Source organism: Melitaea cinxia, chromosome 10 (genome assembly GCF_905220565.1).
Source record: "Melitaea cinxia chromosome 10, ilMelCinx1.1, whole genome shotgun sequence".
Classification (NCBI taxonomy): Eukaryota; Metazoa; Arthropoda; class Insecta; order Lepidoptera; family Nymphalidae; genus Melitaea; species Melitaea cinxia.
The window spans coordinates 9,294,329-9,312,129 of NC_059403.1; the positions used below are offsets into that span (position 1 = coordinate 9,294,329).

A 17,801-nucleotide genomic window follows, 5' to 3' on the forward strand; every position below is an offset into this window, starting at 1 on the left:
CATCTCTTCCTTCACTGACTTAAGTTCGGCGCCAATAGATGTAGACAGTGAATCGATTTTAGAAGATATTTTTAGTGTGTACTCTTGAAACATGTTTCGGAAATCACTGGCTGATAGTGTTGTTGATGGGGGTGATTGCAGCGCCTGCCTCTTAGAAGCACGTATTGTGACATTAGGATATTATTTATTTATTAGATATAATGGTAATACTTCATAATTAATTTTTTATACTCTTATAATCCTATAAGACATACTTATTTTTATATTTCGCTTGTTTTAGGTAGTTCTTATCTTCGGTATAACTGGCGCATGCCGAGGTATTGAATTGACAACTATAACAATAGAGAACATAGAACAACAGGGTCAGTTATTAGTAATTAAACTACCGAACACAAAAACTAAAATTGACCGAACATTTATAGTTCCTCAAGAATTCTCTGAGTTCGTACAAAAATACAGAAATCTTCGTCCTGAAAATGTAAAAACCAACCGATTTTTTTTGAAGTACCACCAAGGCAAGTGCTACAAACAAGTTATTGGAAAAAATACCATCAGAAGTATGCCGAAGCAAATCGCAAGTTATTTAAAGTTAGCAAACCCGGAATTGTACACAGGTTATTGCTTCCGGAGAACAGCGGCTATACTTTTAGCCGATTCTAGGGCTAACTTAACCACTATAAAAAGGCACGGTGGGTGGAAATCCAGCAAGGTGGTTGAAGGTTACATTGAAGATTCCATACAAAATAAAAGTAAAATTACCAACAAAATAACGAAAACTATTCAGCTTTCAAAAATGAAACATCTTTTTCAAGAGATGATCCGCAACCATCAACTTCTGCTGAAGAAAGCTTCATCCCGTCAGATTTTGTCGATGACCAACAAATATCACAATCTCAAACTATTAACATACCCAAAAAACACCTGTCCTTAAAATTTGAAAATTGTTCTCATTTCACTATAAATTTCAACAAATAAAATGTTTTATTCTTGTAATGCCGGTTTTTTTATACTTATATACCTCACATTCGAGATATAAAGCAGAATAGTTAGCTCGGGTGTAAGCATCAATTGCACCCTCGAACTATAGGCGCCCTCGCTGCGTTCTGCTGCAATTGATGCCTTACAGCCCTTGGCTACTAATCTACTATTACCGATTTGTGATTATGTTATAAGTTTATTAATGAACCTCATTATATTTCAGTAAATTCTTGTGTACTTTAAAAGTTCATCGAGTTCAAAACAGGTTTTTCGCTGCGAGGCCCCAAATCGTGATTTTCCGAAAATCAACCCCTTAGGGGATGAAATGGGGTAAATAAACCTAATAATCGACATGGGTGTCGTTATTTGTGTTTTTTGGGACGTTGATTGCGAAAATGGCAGTTATTTCGAAGTCTAACGCCCGGTTTCCGAAAAGCTGATCAAAGCAAATATTAACAAAACATCTGTCAAATCTCTTATTATGTAACAAATGAGTTGCTATTATCACGGTTAAACTACTTAATTTGAGCATACTATCAGTTGACATAGCTGTAAAATTTCTGGAATCGTATGTTAACCGCCATTTTGGGTTTCTGAAACGCGCATTAAGCTATAATAATTGATCAAACGACTGTCAAATACTCGGTCAACTAATCGGTGTATATCGGCGAATTAACTTATGGAAAACAATTATTTTCTACGTGAAACTACATTTTGTTTCTTTAAGGTATGTAAAACATGTTTATAACTAAATGTTATATATGTAATTTATGTTTTTTCTTATAAAACTCTACATTTTGGTCTTGTTAAACTAAAAAAATTTGATCTTTGTTGTAAGTTACACAGATGTCTATTATTATCACCAAGAAGATACTGGTCAAAGTTTAATAATAAATGAAAACACTTCTGTGCGGTCATCTCTATTATTGACACATTTTAAGTGTTGTGGGTTTTTAAATTTTATTAGTAACAATATATAAATAATAGGGATTTTAAGAGAAAAGGTCATAAAAAATAATTTATTTAATTTTCAGTCATATATATATATATATATATATATATATATATATATATATATCTAAATATACATTTATAGGAACTACCAAAAAAATACTTATAATGACTTAATAACTAGAATTTAAAACAAGCTATTTTAATTATACCTAATTACTTTATCATATTTTCATACTCCTTCTGTTTAATTTTTTTTTTCTAGATTTCTTTTTTTAAATCAGTCTGTGTACATGTTACAAACCGAATGTCAAATCAAACTAATCGAGTATTAGTTATTTTTGCTGTGAATGACGTTTCAGCAACTCAAATTGATTTGAAAGCAGTGTTAAATCTAACAGCCGTTTAGTAGACCTATACAAACGTTTATGAAACCGGGCGTAAGACAGCGGACAGGACATAAAATTAATTAAATTGTTTCCCAATACAAACTCTGAGCTCCCGTTTCACCACTATGGGGTGACTATTCAATTTGAACCTTCGTAGGTGTACTCTAATAAAAAATAAGTAATCATAAGTTTTCAAACTTCAAATACATCATTATAACATTAAATAAAAATAAATAGTCTTTGGTACTCTTAGCTATTTCTTTAGGTAGGTTTCCTGCGCGAGCGAAGCCGCGGGCAAAAGCTAGTAATATATAAAACATTAGTGTACAACTGTGACCGTGAATATAATAAGGTATTAAGATAAAAAAATTAATGCCAAAAATATTAATGTCAAATATGTCGGACTATACGCGTCGAAAAGCGAAATTTTAATGCGTAGATCGCATACGGTTGGAAAGGGCTTCTCAATAGCAATCGAATGGTAGCAATAAAAAATACCATATGACTAAGTCAAGGCACTATATATAAAATATTAGTATATTATATCCATTACGAGGCATATTGACGTACGACACATGGCCGTGTCCATGACACAGCCACACCCCTATTTTTTTAACTTCTTATAGACAAGCTGATCATAACGTAATTGTGATGATATAAGACTGTAATACTATTTGTTTATTTGATCGTATAGATCTTTTATATGATCAAGTTTATATGTCTATTGACGTCATAACCATAAGGGTTAATTATTTGAATTTTGGAATAGTTTTGTCTCGTAAATTACGATGGAAAACTATTCTATATACCATATATTCATTATATTCATTAACCGACTTCCAAAAAAAGAGGAGGTTTTCAATTCGACTATTTTTTTAACCGACTTCCAAAAAAGGAGGTTCTCAATTCGACTGTATATTTTTTTTTTATGTATGATGTATGTTACATCAGAACTTTTGACCGGATGGACCGATTTCGACATTTTTTTTTAATCAAAAGGTGCTGTGTGTTTGCTGTTGTGTTGCAGGCATTTAAAATTTGAGATCTAACAACTACTTTTCGAGTTACTTATATCTAATAATGCGTTTTTACTTGACGCTTTTTTCGTCGACCTACGTTGTATTATACCGGATAACTTTCTACTGGATGTACCGATTTTGATAATTCTTTTTTTGTTGGAAAGGGGATATCCCTAGTTTGGTACCATGATAAGAAAACCAGGATCTGATGATGGGATCCTAGAGAAATCGAGGGAAACTCTCAAAAATCTGCAATTACTTTTTACTGGGTGTACCGATTTTGATAATTTTTAATTTAATCGAAAGCTGATGTTCATTATGTGGTCACATATAAATTTTATCAAGATCTGACAACTACTTTTTGAGTAATCTTTGATAACGCGTAGTTACTTGACTATTTTTTCGTCAATCTACGTTGTATTACTCGTCGATGTAATTGAAGTCGGTTTTTTTTTTCGTTTGCGAGCAAACATAATTATTATCTTTAGTTTTTAGTTGAAGTTTACTTTCTCTAATACTTTACAATCTTTGTTGTCATTTTTGCCTTAGTACGCTTATAGAGCTAGTTCATTAGGCACCAACTCATTAACTCATTCATCTTTTCGTGCATCATGCATCATCTTTCATCTGTACGTTTTTTTCTTCTTTAAAGCATTTTTTTAATTCTTTACCTTTGTTCCAATATAATGAGTGCTGAATATGTTAACAATCACATATTATATAGTTTTAACGTGTCTTTACCCTTCTCGCATACGCTGATAATTATGTTAAATACGTTTGTTTCCACTTTTTTTATATACCTTGTATTTAAGAGTGGAAATAGGAGTAGCGGTTTCAATTTTTTTTTTAAATCTATAGTTGAACTAGGTATTCAAAAATATATTCTAAAAATTTCTAACCAAAATTCCACGACACCGTTTGAGTCAGTGTCCCTCGAACAAACGGTAAAAGAGATCTGATGATTATAGGAAAGGAAAAATGAATGTTAGCAGATGTTCTTTTATTTTATTTTTAACAATAGAGACCTTGGATAGAAATTCTAGAAGTATTAGTAACTCTATGACGAAATATAAGTTTAAAACCGATCATAAAAGCATAGGTATGTTTCGTTTGTACATAAAATGTCTGGGTATCCGAAGAACGAGCATGATACTTCAACTCGCGGTAGTAGATCTCGGAAGAGATCATTTGACGCAAAATAAGAATAGAAATAAAAAAGTGTGCTGAACAGACGTAGCATTGCATAAAAACTTTCAAATACCATAACTGTAAATGTTACTGTAAACCCCATATTTCTATAGAATCATCGCATTTTTCACTGTCTTCACGGCTTTGTCGGAAATAATTATATGTCGAAATTGCAAGATTATTCATTCGATATTATCTATATGTTCCAATATTGTGCATAACAGACCTGAATTTATATTCGTTTGCTATTACAATTTTAATCTAGAATGTACTTTGATTTGGTACTATTACTCTACTCCCTGAAGAGTGTGGATTTAAAATGTCATATACATACATATGCACTCTTCTCTATAAGCCTATACCTTTCTGTTTAAAAAATTCTAAGGACTTACTTCTTATAAATAAATATTTAAGTTAAAGTGTTTATAAATGTTTAATTAAATCATTAATTTTTGTATCAACTGTTTCTAATTGAAAGCTAGTAACTATACGTACCTACGAAGTAGGTAACATATTAACACAATTAAAACTACTTTTTACGTAAAAATCGTTTACTTATTCATAGTAATTAACAAGTGAACTACTTTAATGTAAATAATGTATGACGTAATTACACGGACTTCTGAATGTAAGTATTAGAACACATTAATAAAATTAGCATTTTGCTACCAATAAACTTGGCATTGATATCTGATTTTACAAACACTTATTATTTGTTTCAGGAGTGTTTATATCGATGATTATTACTCATTCTTCAATGATCAAAGTGCTTTACTTTAAAACTCGATATAAATACTTAGGTTTTAAAACAGGTTGACAAGCATTGTTGATATATTGGTCGCTTAATATTATTCAAAATACGTACATTTACGGCGATATTTTAATAATTAAAGAGATGTACTTTTAATGTTACTGTCTGTTGTTTCAGGTTGTGGTTTAACAACATAAGCCTGACTATTTTTTTTTCTGTCTGCAATAATCAATCTGTAGTTTACAATCTCAACCACACTGATCATTCTCCTTCGTGTCTTTTCTAACCCACGTGACACTGGCGAAATCGACAGTGCCCCCTGGCACAACTGAAAGCCATTAAGCCTAAGAATAATAATAATATAATAAATAAATAACAACATAATAAATAAATAACAATTAATAATTAAAACATACTCGTATGTTTTAATTATTACAATTATATACATGAAAATAATGTTCATTAATTTTAATTCTGCAAAATACTATTTTTAGTACATAAATAATTTAAGGCTAAATGTGAGAAACTTTTTGCACATACGGCAGTGATATTTTTAATAAAATTAATAATCATTTATTTGGTATTTTTCCAATGTAATAATATTATTTTGTTTCATTTGGAAGAGGTAGCTATATACTACCCAGATATTAATTATAACGCACAACAAGTTCTCTACATTGGCGAAATGATTTTATTTTATGATACGGAATCATGATACCTTACTATGTTATTTAATTATATTTTAATGAAAAAACTGTTCTGTTTTAGTAGTGCGCGTAGGACACCGGCCGTCATAAGTTTGACTCCCGCTCGGGATGAGTATTTGTACCCATTTGTATGAATATTTTTCCGGTGTATATCTTTGTGGATTTTTCAACTGTGCCTAGGAGAAATCTTTAAACTGTCGGGTACGGTCGATATAACAGACACCTGACATGTCATTACTTTTATGAGGGAATATATCCGCAAACCCGTAGTGGAGCAGCGTTGTGGATTAAACTCCGTTTCTTTAGAGATGATCCTAATGGAGATTCCGATTGAGAAAGAAGTCTATGCTCAGTAGTGGGATGGTAAAGGATCGCACAGCATTGACTGATGAGCACTTGCTGGGCAACTGCCAATGAAAGTAAGGGAAAAATTATGGCAGAAATCTTAGATATGGCGAAACTCCTCGAGGGATAATGCACTTGGGTAATCAGGTTTCTTGTTGACCGGCGAACCATGTCCGTTAACGCTGGAGTGTTTATTCTGCTTATTAATGATATTTTGCAAACCAGCAATATTCGTTGCTATGCTGACGACAGTACGAACGATGCCTTTTACACTGGTCGGTTAATATACATTGGGTGGGTGTGGGGGATAATTTACAATAATGTCCCAAATCGAGACCACCTTGGAGCAAGCAGGTCTCCTAATGGGACTGGCGTAGTTTCGTCCAATTCGTAGACACCGTATGCGTATTTCTTCTTAAAGGAGACCTCTTGTATTATAGTGTCGAGTTTTCAGAATGTCTTATTGAATATTAATAAAAGTAATGGGATCCTTGGGATAAATAACGAACGAAGACGATTACGATAACGATTCTGGGATCACTTGGAAAGTAAAGCTAGTGGTTGGAAAAAAGTTAGGGAGTTCTGAGCAGGACGGGACGATACTTTATATCGGAACATCGGCTTCTGTTTTACAAAATTCAGAACAGTTCCCGTATGGGATACTGTGCGAACCTTTAGGTAGGTGCTCCCCAATATCAACTCCAACAATTTGACTCCACTAAACGCCAGACGGTTTGCGTTGTCGACGATCCCAACTTAGACCTTTAAACCCTTGGTGGACCTTTAAATGTAAGGAGAAACATTATCTCTCTGTATATTTTTTACCTTCTGTATACATAATAGGAGTTATTTGAAGAACTCTTCGATATTTCATGTTTTTACCACCGCACCCTTCGCCCTAGGACTAGATATAATCAACACCTATTTGCATGACTTTAATTCAATATGGTGGTCTTCTCGGTCATTTTTTCTGCGTAGGTACAAATGACTTTCCTCCTGAGGTTTTCCATAAGATATTTTTTGCTTAAAGGCCGGCGATATTTGCATATCCATGGGCGACGTACACATTTAAAATAAAATGGTATCGGCCGCTCGTTTACCCCCTTCATTATAAAAAATAATTGTGTTTGCTCGCAAAACGACAAAAACCGACTTTAATTACATCGATCAGTAATACAACGTAGGAACCATAAAATAAAATAAATCGATTAAAACCCAGTAAAATTTATCATGCATTACGGAAAGTAACAAACTGTATTCCAAGCAAAGTGCGCACTATTATTTATAACTCGCTAGTCAAATCACATTTAGAATATTTAATTGAGGTATGGGGTTCAGCAGCGGTAACTAATTTAAATTCACTTCAAAGAGTCCAAAATAAAATAATTAAAATTCTATTCCATTATCACCACCTAACTCCTACAAAAACCTTATACGAAAAAACCAAATTATTAAATATTAGACAGCTATATATTTATTATACTTGTATTCTTATCAAAAACATTACAACTAAATCGATTCAAACTAATATACAACTAAAGAAAAAAACAATGTCACATAATTTGAGAAATAAGAACAAACTTGAGCTTATCAGCGTACGCACTAATTACGGTAAAAAAACCATATTGTTCGAAGGAGCACAGCTGTTCAATAGATTGCCGGCCGATATTAAAGAATGCGATAACGTGAATACATTTAAAAATAAGCTTAAGAAATATGTATGTACACACTGTAACTTCTAATACTCTAGAGGTAACTTTACTTTATTGTGTTATTATTTTTAACTTTGTATCTCATTATAAGTGGACTGTGAGTTCTTATGAGAAATAAATTTCTTTAAACCGAAAAAGTTATGAGGTATAATACAACATCAAGTAAATACGCATTAATAGATACAACTCAAAAAGTACTCGTCAGATGTCGATTGAATTTGAAAGGGGCTACATGACAAGCACTACCTTTCGATTGATAAAAAAAAACGTCGAAATCGGTCAGCCCACTAAAAAGTTACAAATAAAAAATATCTATAACATACACACACGGTCGTGTGTTCAAAAGGTAACAACTTAATGCTTTTGTTAAATGTCAATAAATGCATATTAAAATAATAATAGACTCGAGTCGGGAATCGAACCCACAAGCTCTGGAGCAGAAAGCAGGGTCACTGTAAACTGTGTCATCGGGCTAGTCAGTTAGTTATGAGGTAACACAGATAAAAAAAATATAATCCAATTCACAACCATCTCCTCGTGAAATCGGATATCGGCTCGAAAGAAGATACAAGGGAAAACCACAGGGCAAAGCTACCATATTAGTTACTGAACAAAAGTAAGCTTACCTTCTAGTACACTTATGGGATATTTCTCCGCCAGAGACAAGTACAGTAAAGCTGCAGCCACAGATCCAGCGACCTTGTATAGGACAGCCAGACGAGGTGACGGATCGTTTTCGATTACTTTACCTTCGTCTTCCTAAAAAGATATACTGTTTTACTACTAATTGCTGATTAGTTAGCTTTAAGCAAAATACATCGTTTAGTAAGTCCTTTAGTTACTTTCATCCATCATTAATTTCATATGTTTTTAAATATTTCATAAACACCTTTATTGCTAAATCGTATTTCAATAATACGATTACGATTATAGTCAATACGATTTCGTAATAAAGTAATTTTTCCTTTTGTAAATGATAAAACTTAAAATAATATAGGGAAATAAGGAAAACAATGGACAATTATAAAATCAAGTTTTTATATCTTTGAATAAATAATTTAAATATAATTTTTTTCGCTTTACTTATATTAATTGAAATAAATGTAAGTTTTCATTATTTCCCATTAATTTCGGTGAAGAAAATACATCTTTTCATCTAGCAAACAAAGTGTAACTAGGACTAAAAGATCACAATTTTATTGGCATTTATAATAATAGTTCGACAATTTTATTGTTAATTGCGTTTCCCTAACAATAAAAGAATGAGATATTTATATAAAGTTTTGTAATCACAGTTAGTAGGTATATGTTTTTGTTAGTGCTTCACGAAAACATTTAAAATCACTGTTGACCTTGTTAAAATTTAACTATCGCTTCAGCCTGTAATATCCCACTGCTGGGCATAGGCCTCTTTCCCCATGCAGAAGAAGGAGCAGAGCTTAATCCACCACGCTGCTCCAATGCGGGTTGGAGGATATATTCCCTACTATGAGTAACGATCGCTATGAGGTGTGCATGATAACAACCGGGACCGACGGCTTAACGTGCTCTCCGAGGCACGGTGGGGAGACCCCACTAGGACTGCACAAACACCCAAACCACGGAAAACACCTGTACGGCCCACAAATAAAAATATCAATGAGGAAAATAAAGTATGTCACTTACTTTGTTAAGTTGATCACCTTCAATGAAGCTAATGTAATCTGAATAAAACACGACTGGTCCACACATTAACGTTTGGAATGCTAAAGTGTAAGCGAAGTATTCTAGGGGAGACGGTATCTTTTCGATTCTACATTCGCTGTCAGAATTCTTACTCGTATTTGCATTTACTTCCTTTTTCGTGTAACTATCTTGTAACGAATATGCTAAAGATGTGACCCTTTGAGTGATTACCATTAGAGGACCTGTAATAAAAATATTTTATTAATATCACACATTTTTGTACTGCGAATCATTATTAAAACTGCGCTTTCTTAAGCGCAATTTTAATAATGTCAATGTTTCCTTATCGCTAATTTTTTATTAAGTCTTTTCATCTATAATTTTATACTGACATTACCTACTTATGTTCTAAAGTTGAACGATTCGTAATTATTTCATCATAAGCCGTTTACATAATTATGTATGAACAAAATAAATCTTTAATGACTACATTAGAACTGCTTTGAAGCGTTCGTCATACAAACCTAGTCATAAGTGATCATTTTAGAAACATACGTTGTAGTGTGTGTCATTATTGGCTGTTTAATTAGCTGGCAATAATGGCACGTGTTTTACCCGACTTCAAAAATGGAGGAGGTTCTCAATGCGACTATTTTTTATGTATGTTACTTAAGGATTTTTTTTTCTGGGTGGACCGATTTTGATGATGCCTTTTTTAATCGAAAGGTGACTTGTCGCGTGGTCCCATTTAAATTTAATCAAGATCTGACCAGTTCTTTTCAAACTATATCTAATAATACGTACTTAATTGATGTTGTATTATACCTCATAACTCTTTACTGGGTGAACCGATTTTGATGATTCTTATTTTAATCGAAAGTTGATGCTTGTCTTGTGGTCCCACTAAACTTTGATCGACATCTCACGAACACAATTATAACAACAATGAATATAATAAAAGTGGTCATTAGTTGTAATTTACTTATATGGAAATACTATTTAAACACTTTTTATGTATGTATAATTATTACCTTTCAATACAGTAAAAATCCAGTTATTTACGACCAATCTAGCACAATCAAAGTAACATAGTTTTATTTATTAAAATACTAGCTGACCCGGCGAACTTCGTATCGCCTAACAGTCGATTCTTTAATTTTATTATATTTTTTAGAATTTTTCTCTCAGTAAGAACCATCCTCGTACTTCAAGGAATATTTTAAAAAAGAATTAGCGAAATCGGTCCAACCGTTCTCGAGTTTTGCGCTTAGCAACACATTCAGCGACTCATTTTTATATTATAGAAGATTGACGACATTTTTAAAAATGCAGTTCTAATATAATTATCTAATAATGAACGCCTATTATAAACCAAACACCAACCAATTACATATAATCATAATTTAACTCTTAACTGTACACGACAAATCAAAAAAGAAATATTAAGTACAAATAAAGAGTGGTCCACAAAGGCGGTCGCTATTATTGCAAGAAGAGCTATCTCTTCCAGACAACCATTGGTTATAGGACACAGTTTAGTAAAAGCATAATTAACACAATAATAGCACCTACATGGCCATGCGGAAATAATAAAATATACTAAACCTGTAATATCTAAACTATAATTCGCTGTGTGGTATATTTGTCGATGCAAATGGAGACATGATAAATAGAGCATTGAGGCAGCCAGAATTATACTGAAAATGAAATAAAAATATTACCATACATTACCATACAAGCTGAGCTTTATATGTATCTAAGTACTAGCTTACCCGGCAAACGTTGTTTTACCGTTAAACGCTATTTAAAAAATAGGGGTTGGTGGTAAAAGGGTGACAGTTTAGGGTTGTATGTATTTTTAATGCCAAATCATAATAAAATAAAAATTTAAAAAAATGCCAGAAAAATGAAAAAAAAAACAAAAAATATTTTGTGGTGGGTCAACCTTACAACTTAGGGGTTTAAAAAATAATTTACAACCGATTCTCAGAATTATTAATTATGCACCAAAATTTTCAAGAATCGGTCAAGACAGTTTCAGCCCTAACACTGTGACACGAGAATTTTATATATAAGATATAACTTACATTGCATATATGATTATATATATATATATATATATATATATATATATATATATGATTATAATATATAATAATTATATATTGTGTTATATTGTATTAAAATACAATAGGACATGATAATAAGACAATTTTGACATACATTTTTTAATTAACATTGTATTCTTCAATCGTTGCGACGTATTGGCACAGTGATCACAGCACTAACTGCAGCGTTTGCGATCAAGGGTTCGATTCCTAGTCATGGGAAATATTATTATAGAAAACAACAGGTGTTTTAGCGTTGTTACAGTTTAATTACGTTCTGTCCCCGTATCATAAAATATTTTATTATACGGAATTTGTTATTAAGGCATTTTTTATTATTTAATGCAATCTGTTATTGCTTCTGTAATGTTGCTCTGTTAACGATCGAACGCTTCACAATGAATAGCAATTTTTTATGACAATAAAATTGTCACTTGGAATTTGACCAGGCTGAAGTATCTGACGGTAATGCTAATGATACTGTTGTGTATATATATATATATATATATATATATATATATATATTCATTAGTGAAATAATTGACTATAGTCCCTAGTATTCAAAAAACGTGACTGATAAGTCACTATTTTACTGTGATTTAGCTAGCCACTCCACCTGACTTACTAAATCGTAGTAAACTAGAACGCCTGGCTGCCTGTCTGAGATGCTTAGGTACTTCAATTGGACAATTAGAATAGGCCGTTCTAATTTACTACGAAATTATTGGTCAAAGGGCCTAAGCTAAGTGAAAGCAATGAGTAACTATTTTCTTAATAATGTGTGAATAGTGATTAAGTAAATAAGGCTGCAGTACGCACTTCCCCATAATATGTTGCGGTACAGTCTTAAGCAATGTATAACTCAGCATAGGTAGCACGGATAAATGAACTGCTTGTCTGTAAATAAAAAAATAAATAAATAAACGCTTCACATTCAACGCTTCCAGTAGGATTTTCTCCTGTTTCGGAGGTCCGAAAACACACAATACACAAGCACACGCCCAGACCACGACAAACATCTATATGGCCAATACAACTGTCTGTCGTGAGCGGGTATCGAACCCGCAACCGCCAGCGCAACAGCCAGTGATGTGACCGCTGCGCCAACGAAAATATAAATTTTTATTTCTGATATTTTTTGAAGCGAAAACAATTTATTTTATTACATATATATTTTGTTTTTGAGTTTTTATCAAATAGTTTTTTTAATAAGCAATAATTATTACTATCATACTATAACATTAAGAATTACTTTTTGTTACAATGTAAGAGCTTAACTTATAAAGAAATTATCAACTAAGTCAGACTTTAACAATTTAACATTACTGTAACTTAACTAACTGTTAACTGTGCTATTTAACAAAATACATTGTAAAAAATCAATAAAATAATAAAGCAAATATTACTTACTTTCCAAAGCAGAAATATCCCATTAACAACCCTATAACAAGGCACAATGAATGCCGAAATTCTGGTGAAGCTAACTTTAGCGGTTTTCTAAAAAACCTGGCCACACATAGTGCAGCCATTTGTGCAATCAAAAAATTTACCTAATGAAAAGAAAAAGAAAAATTAAATAAAAAAGAGTGCTTTTATTAAACAACAGTGGTCAGTGAAAGAAGTGTATCACTATAATTAATCAAAATAACAAAAATATCTAAAGGCTTAAAACTTATGCTAAATCATTAATGATAATAAATAAAGATACTTAAAATCTTTAGAATTATTTAAAAATAGTAATAAATATCTACTATAAATTTTATATTACATTACATTAGCATAAATATTTTATTCGAATAATTACACAAGCCCACAAAAACAAAAGTGCTTTGTACCTCTGACTAGTCCCACATAGGGTTATGTACTTATTTATATTACTAGCTGTGCCCGCGAATTCGTTCGCGTAGAATTTAACAAAAAGTTATTGTTTAGTCCGCAGAGTTATAAAATAAAAAATTTCTAAAATAAAAGTAGCCTAAATTCCTCCTTGCTACAACAGCTATCTGCCGGTGAAAGTACGGTTAAAATCGGTCCAGCCGTTTTGGAGATTAGACGGAACAAACAGACAGGCAAACAGACAGACAAAAATTGTAAAAAAATGTTATTTTGGTATATATACCGTGTATACATCCATATGTATTTAGTTAAAAGCGGTTCATTTAATATTACAAACAGACACTTCAATTTTATTTATTTGTATAGATTTATTTAATTATCAAATAAAGAAAGAATATGTACAAATTCTCAATTATAAGCAGCAAAAGAAAACAACTAAGGTTTGTACAGTGCTACAGTTAACATTAATTTCATAATGGTAATAAACGTAGTAGTTAAAAAACAATCTCAGTTACAGTTTCAGTTGGTATATCAATTTTTATACAATGCATTTTAATAATTTTATGTTTTCTCAAATGATTTTGTCGAAAGATAGTTTGTTTAACAAGTATTATTGTTTTTGATACATTTAACTATAATGTGATAGTAGTACATTTATTAATCGAGGGTATAATGATGTGTTTGTTTCTGGTTTTTCGCTACGGCCGGCCTGTGTAAATGTAGGGTGCTCAGCACATTGCCCAAACTTACTATTCTGGAAATTTTCTTTTAGAATACTAAAACTTTTATGTAATAATACTGAAACTTTTTTGTACTGGTGATACTTTACTATGAGTAAAAAGTGCAATTTCGTCGTTATGAAATGTATGCCCGAATATTTGGTGAAATAATGTTTTTCAATATTTTTAGTTGTAAATAAATTTTTAAAATGAAATAAATGTACCAGCCGTTTCTATCCATCAGCTTTTATTTTTCGTACACAGCTTTTTGGTATTTTATGTAATGCTAGGCGCACATTTACGAATTTAACACAGTGTTGATATCAGTTAAGATAAAATTTTAGCGATGTTCTACACCAAGGAGACGTTTTTTAAACAATTCGGAGCGTTTTTGCTTTATTTGTGGTGAATATGTTTTTAAAATTATAACAAATCGGTGAGATTTCGTAAAAATCGCGTATACCGACTATTTTAAAGTATAACTGTGTAATTTGGACAACCCGTGGGTGCCTAAAACTGTTTGCCAAAATTTTGTTGTTAGTTTGCGACAATGGTCACGTAAAAAAAGAAGTTCCCTGAAGTTCACAACCCCCATGATCTGGCGAGAACCGAAAAATCTGCATGAAGATTGCTATTTATGCATCGTAAGCGGTATTAATTCAAATAACAGCAGTAAATGGATTTATCCTAATTAAGCGACCATCTTTGGTACCTATTCTAGTTCAAGAGCCTATACAACCAGTTTTACCTTCGACATCTGCAGCAGCTTCTTGTCAAATGGAAACAGACGACATAATAGAAGATGATAAGTCAAATGATCCTGATTTTATTCCCAATTTTTGACTACAGAACTTTTTAACCAAGAGATCTTAATTTGACAAAAGAACAGTCCGAATCACAAGCATGAAAATCATTTGTGTCAGTAATGAAAAAATTTCTTGGTTATACTAAAGCACCAAACTACCAAGACTTGGTCCAACATATGTATATATCTGGATAATCTTGGTTGCAATATAAGCGTAAAACTTCATTACATTATTACTTATTTACTTAAAACTTATTTACACTCCCATCTAGAGCACTTTACTGAAAATATTGGCCACTTTAGTGATGAACATGGAGATAGATTCCATCAAATAATTCGCACCAGATTATTGCTGGAGTTTGAAACGAAACCTACCAAAAGTATCATATGCAAGAAGATCATTATAAAAATCATTTTTGACGGCTTCCAAAAATTTAATAATTTTTATGGTTTTTTTTTTTTTTTTCTAAAACATCACACATATGTCATATTTCAAAAACTTAAGCTGATAGATGAAAGCGATTTTTATTTTCAGAGTCAGGATGATGTATGTCTACATAAAAGCTAATTAACCGTCTGAAAAAACCTTTATAACTATGTGTTATTCATTGTTTTCTTGCAAAATATTTTGTGATATTAGAATAGTGGGGTGATAAAGAGAACCGGATTGCTGTGATCGCATTACACAAAGAAGGTATGGAGCCAAATACGATTGTTAAAACTCTCCAAATGCTTGGTATTAGTCAAATATTGCCTGCCCAGCGTGGTGACTATGGGCAAAACACATCACGCCACGCGCTCACACCATTTTTGGCGCGAACTTGTGGAGGCTTATGTCCAGCAGTAGACTGCGATAGGCTGAACTGACTGACTGAGTCAAATGTTTGTGTTCCGGGCTATTGACAGGTACAACCTCCTCTGTTTGTGACAGAAAAAGATCTGGCCGTCCACGTAGTGTTCGTCCGAAAAAGGCGATCAAAGCACTGCAGTAAGGGAAAGAATTCGAAGAAAACCTGTCTGAAAGTAAAAGATTTGATATTGGGAGATGAAGATTGCATCTAAAATCATGTCATGTGTTTTAAAAAATGACTTAGGACTTGCAGCCTATAAGAGATGCAGTGGTCATTTATTAAGTGATAATTTGAAAAAGAATAGGATGGTTTAACCAAAACAACTACTTAAGCGGTTCCAAAGGGGGTCAACAGACAATGTATGTTTATGATGAGAATTTTTTTACAACTGAGAAATAATTTTACAAGCAAAATTACCCTATATATGCTCAAAGCTTTAAGGAAGCTTCCCAATGAGTCAACAGAGTACAACGTGGGCATTATCTGACATCAGTGATGGTTTAGAGGGGGGTTGGTAATGAAAGAGTGACTGGGCAATATTTTGTGAAAAGGGTATCAAAACAATACCACATGTGTATCAATGACGACATACGATTGGCAGTGAAGAATTTTCCTGACTTATTGATAACCGACCTCAACATTTACAGGACTGTATTGCAGCCAATAGAGACAACTTTGAATAATCTTTTACATTTTTAATGGTTTTATATTAATGTATTAAACTAACACTGTAATAAACGATACGAGCTATGAAAAAATGTTTTTTCATTGTATCAATATTTAGGGCAAGACTATGTATTTTTGAAGTGAAACTTCTTTTGAAATATTGTGATTTGAAACTCTGTGAAAAGAAAATGAGTCACAATAAAGAACAAAACACATAAATGTACAGGACAGAATGAGAATGAATACATTATACAGTATTTTATATTCTCCCCGAAAATAATCTCTCATAAGCTACTTTTCAGTAGTTTAACTTCTGTCATGAGTGAAGAATTAAAAACACAAACTTTTTTTGTTAATGGTTTAGCACAATGAGTGGTGAGACCGTTACACATTATTGGTGCCAACTAACTCATTATTTGTCTCAACAAATAAAGTAAATCTCCGTATCTTTTTCTATTCTGTAGAAGTTATTATATTTCCAGTTAACAGTAAAACAGAATAGAAGAAAGTAGCTCAAGACATGTTTGGAGGTGCAAACTTTGTGGATTTTAATACATTATTAAACGCCCTGCATGAAAAGTGTCGCAGTATCAAACTTTTCCAAATGACTAAGTATACTAATTTCAAAACAATTAATGAACATTTTCAGTAGTTTCTGTTACCCATATATTGTAGAAGATAAATATAGATAAGGCAAAATTTAATTGATCTAAACCTAATAATAATTAAATAACACATACCACACTAAAATATACTTATTACAACTTTAAACTCATTGACTTACCAGATCAATGGGAAGTCCAATTTTATTGGATAAGAATAGAAAAAAGTTGCTGCCATCATAATAATCATTGTAAGTCGACATTATAACTTTTAATACAACAACACAAGTTGTTATAAAAGTTTTATAGATATTTTTTTACAAACAAAAAATTTACACGATTTAAATAATACATACAACAGCTTCAAAAACTGTTGCATCGATAACTGAATATTAAGTTGGGCTCATTTATTAACTGTTACGCAAATTGGACACAATACGTAACATCAGTCGCTTTATTTATTAAACTGATTCAATTTTCGATGTGGATTGGACAAGTACACACAATCA

The 17,801-nt window shown here is 32.1% G+C and overlaps 1 protein-coding gene across 1 annotated transcript in view; it reads right to left on the reverse strand.

Annotated features, from left to right (window-relative positions):
* LOC123657013 (lysophospholipid acyltransferase 6) overlaps positions 1-17,801 on the reverse strand; it is a 30,178-nt gene extending 12,377 nt beyond the window's left edge. The window contains exons 1-6 of the mRNA XM_045592617.1: positions 17,475-17,801; positions 13,224-13,363; positions 12,633-12,710; positions 11,311-11,402; positions 9,706-9,947; positions 8,667-8,799 (exon numbers count right to left, since the gene is read on the reverse strand). Of these exons, the coding sequence (XP_045448573.1) occupies positions 8,667-8,799; positions 9,706-9,947; positions 11,311-11,402; positions 12,633-12,710; positions 13,224-13,363; positions 17,475-17,555 (766 nt within the window). The 5' untranslated portion in view covers positions 17,556-17,801. The remainder of the gene's footprint in view (positions 1-8,666; positions 8,800-9,705; positions 9,948-11,310; positions 11,403-12,632; positions 12,711-13,223; positions 13,364-17,474) is intronic.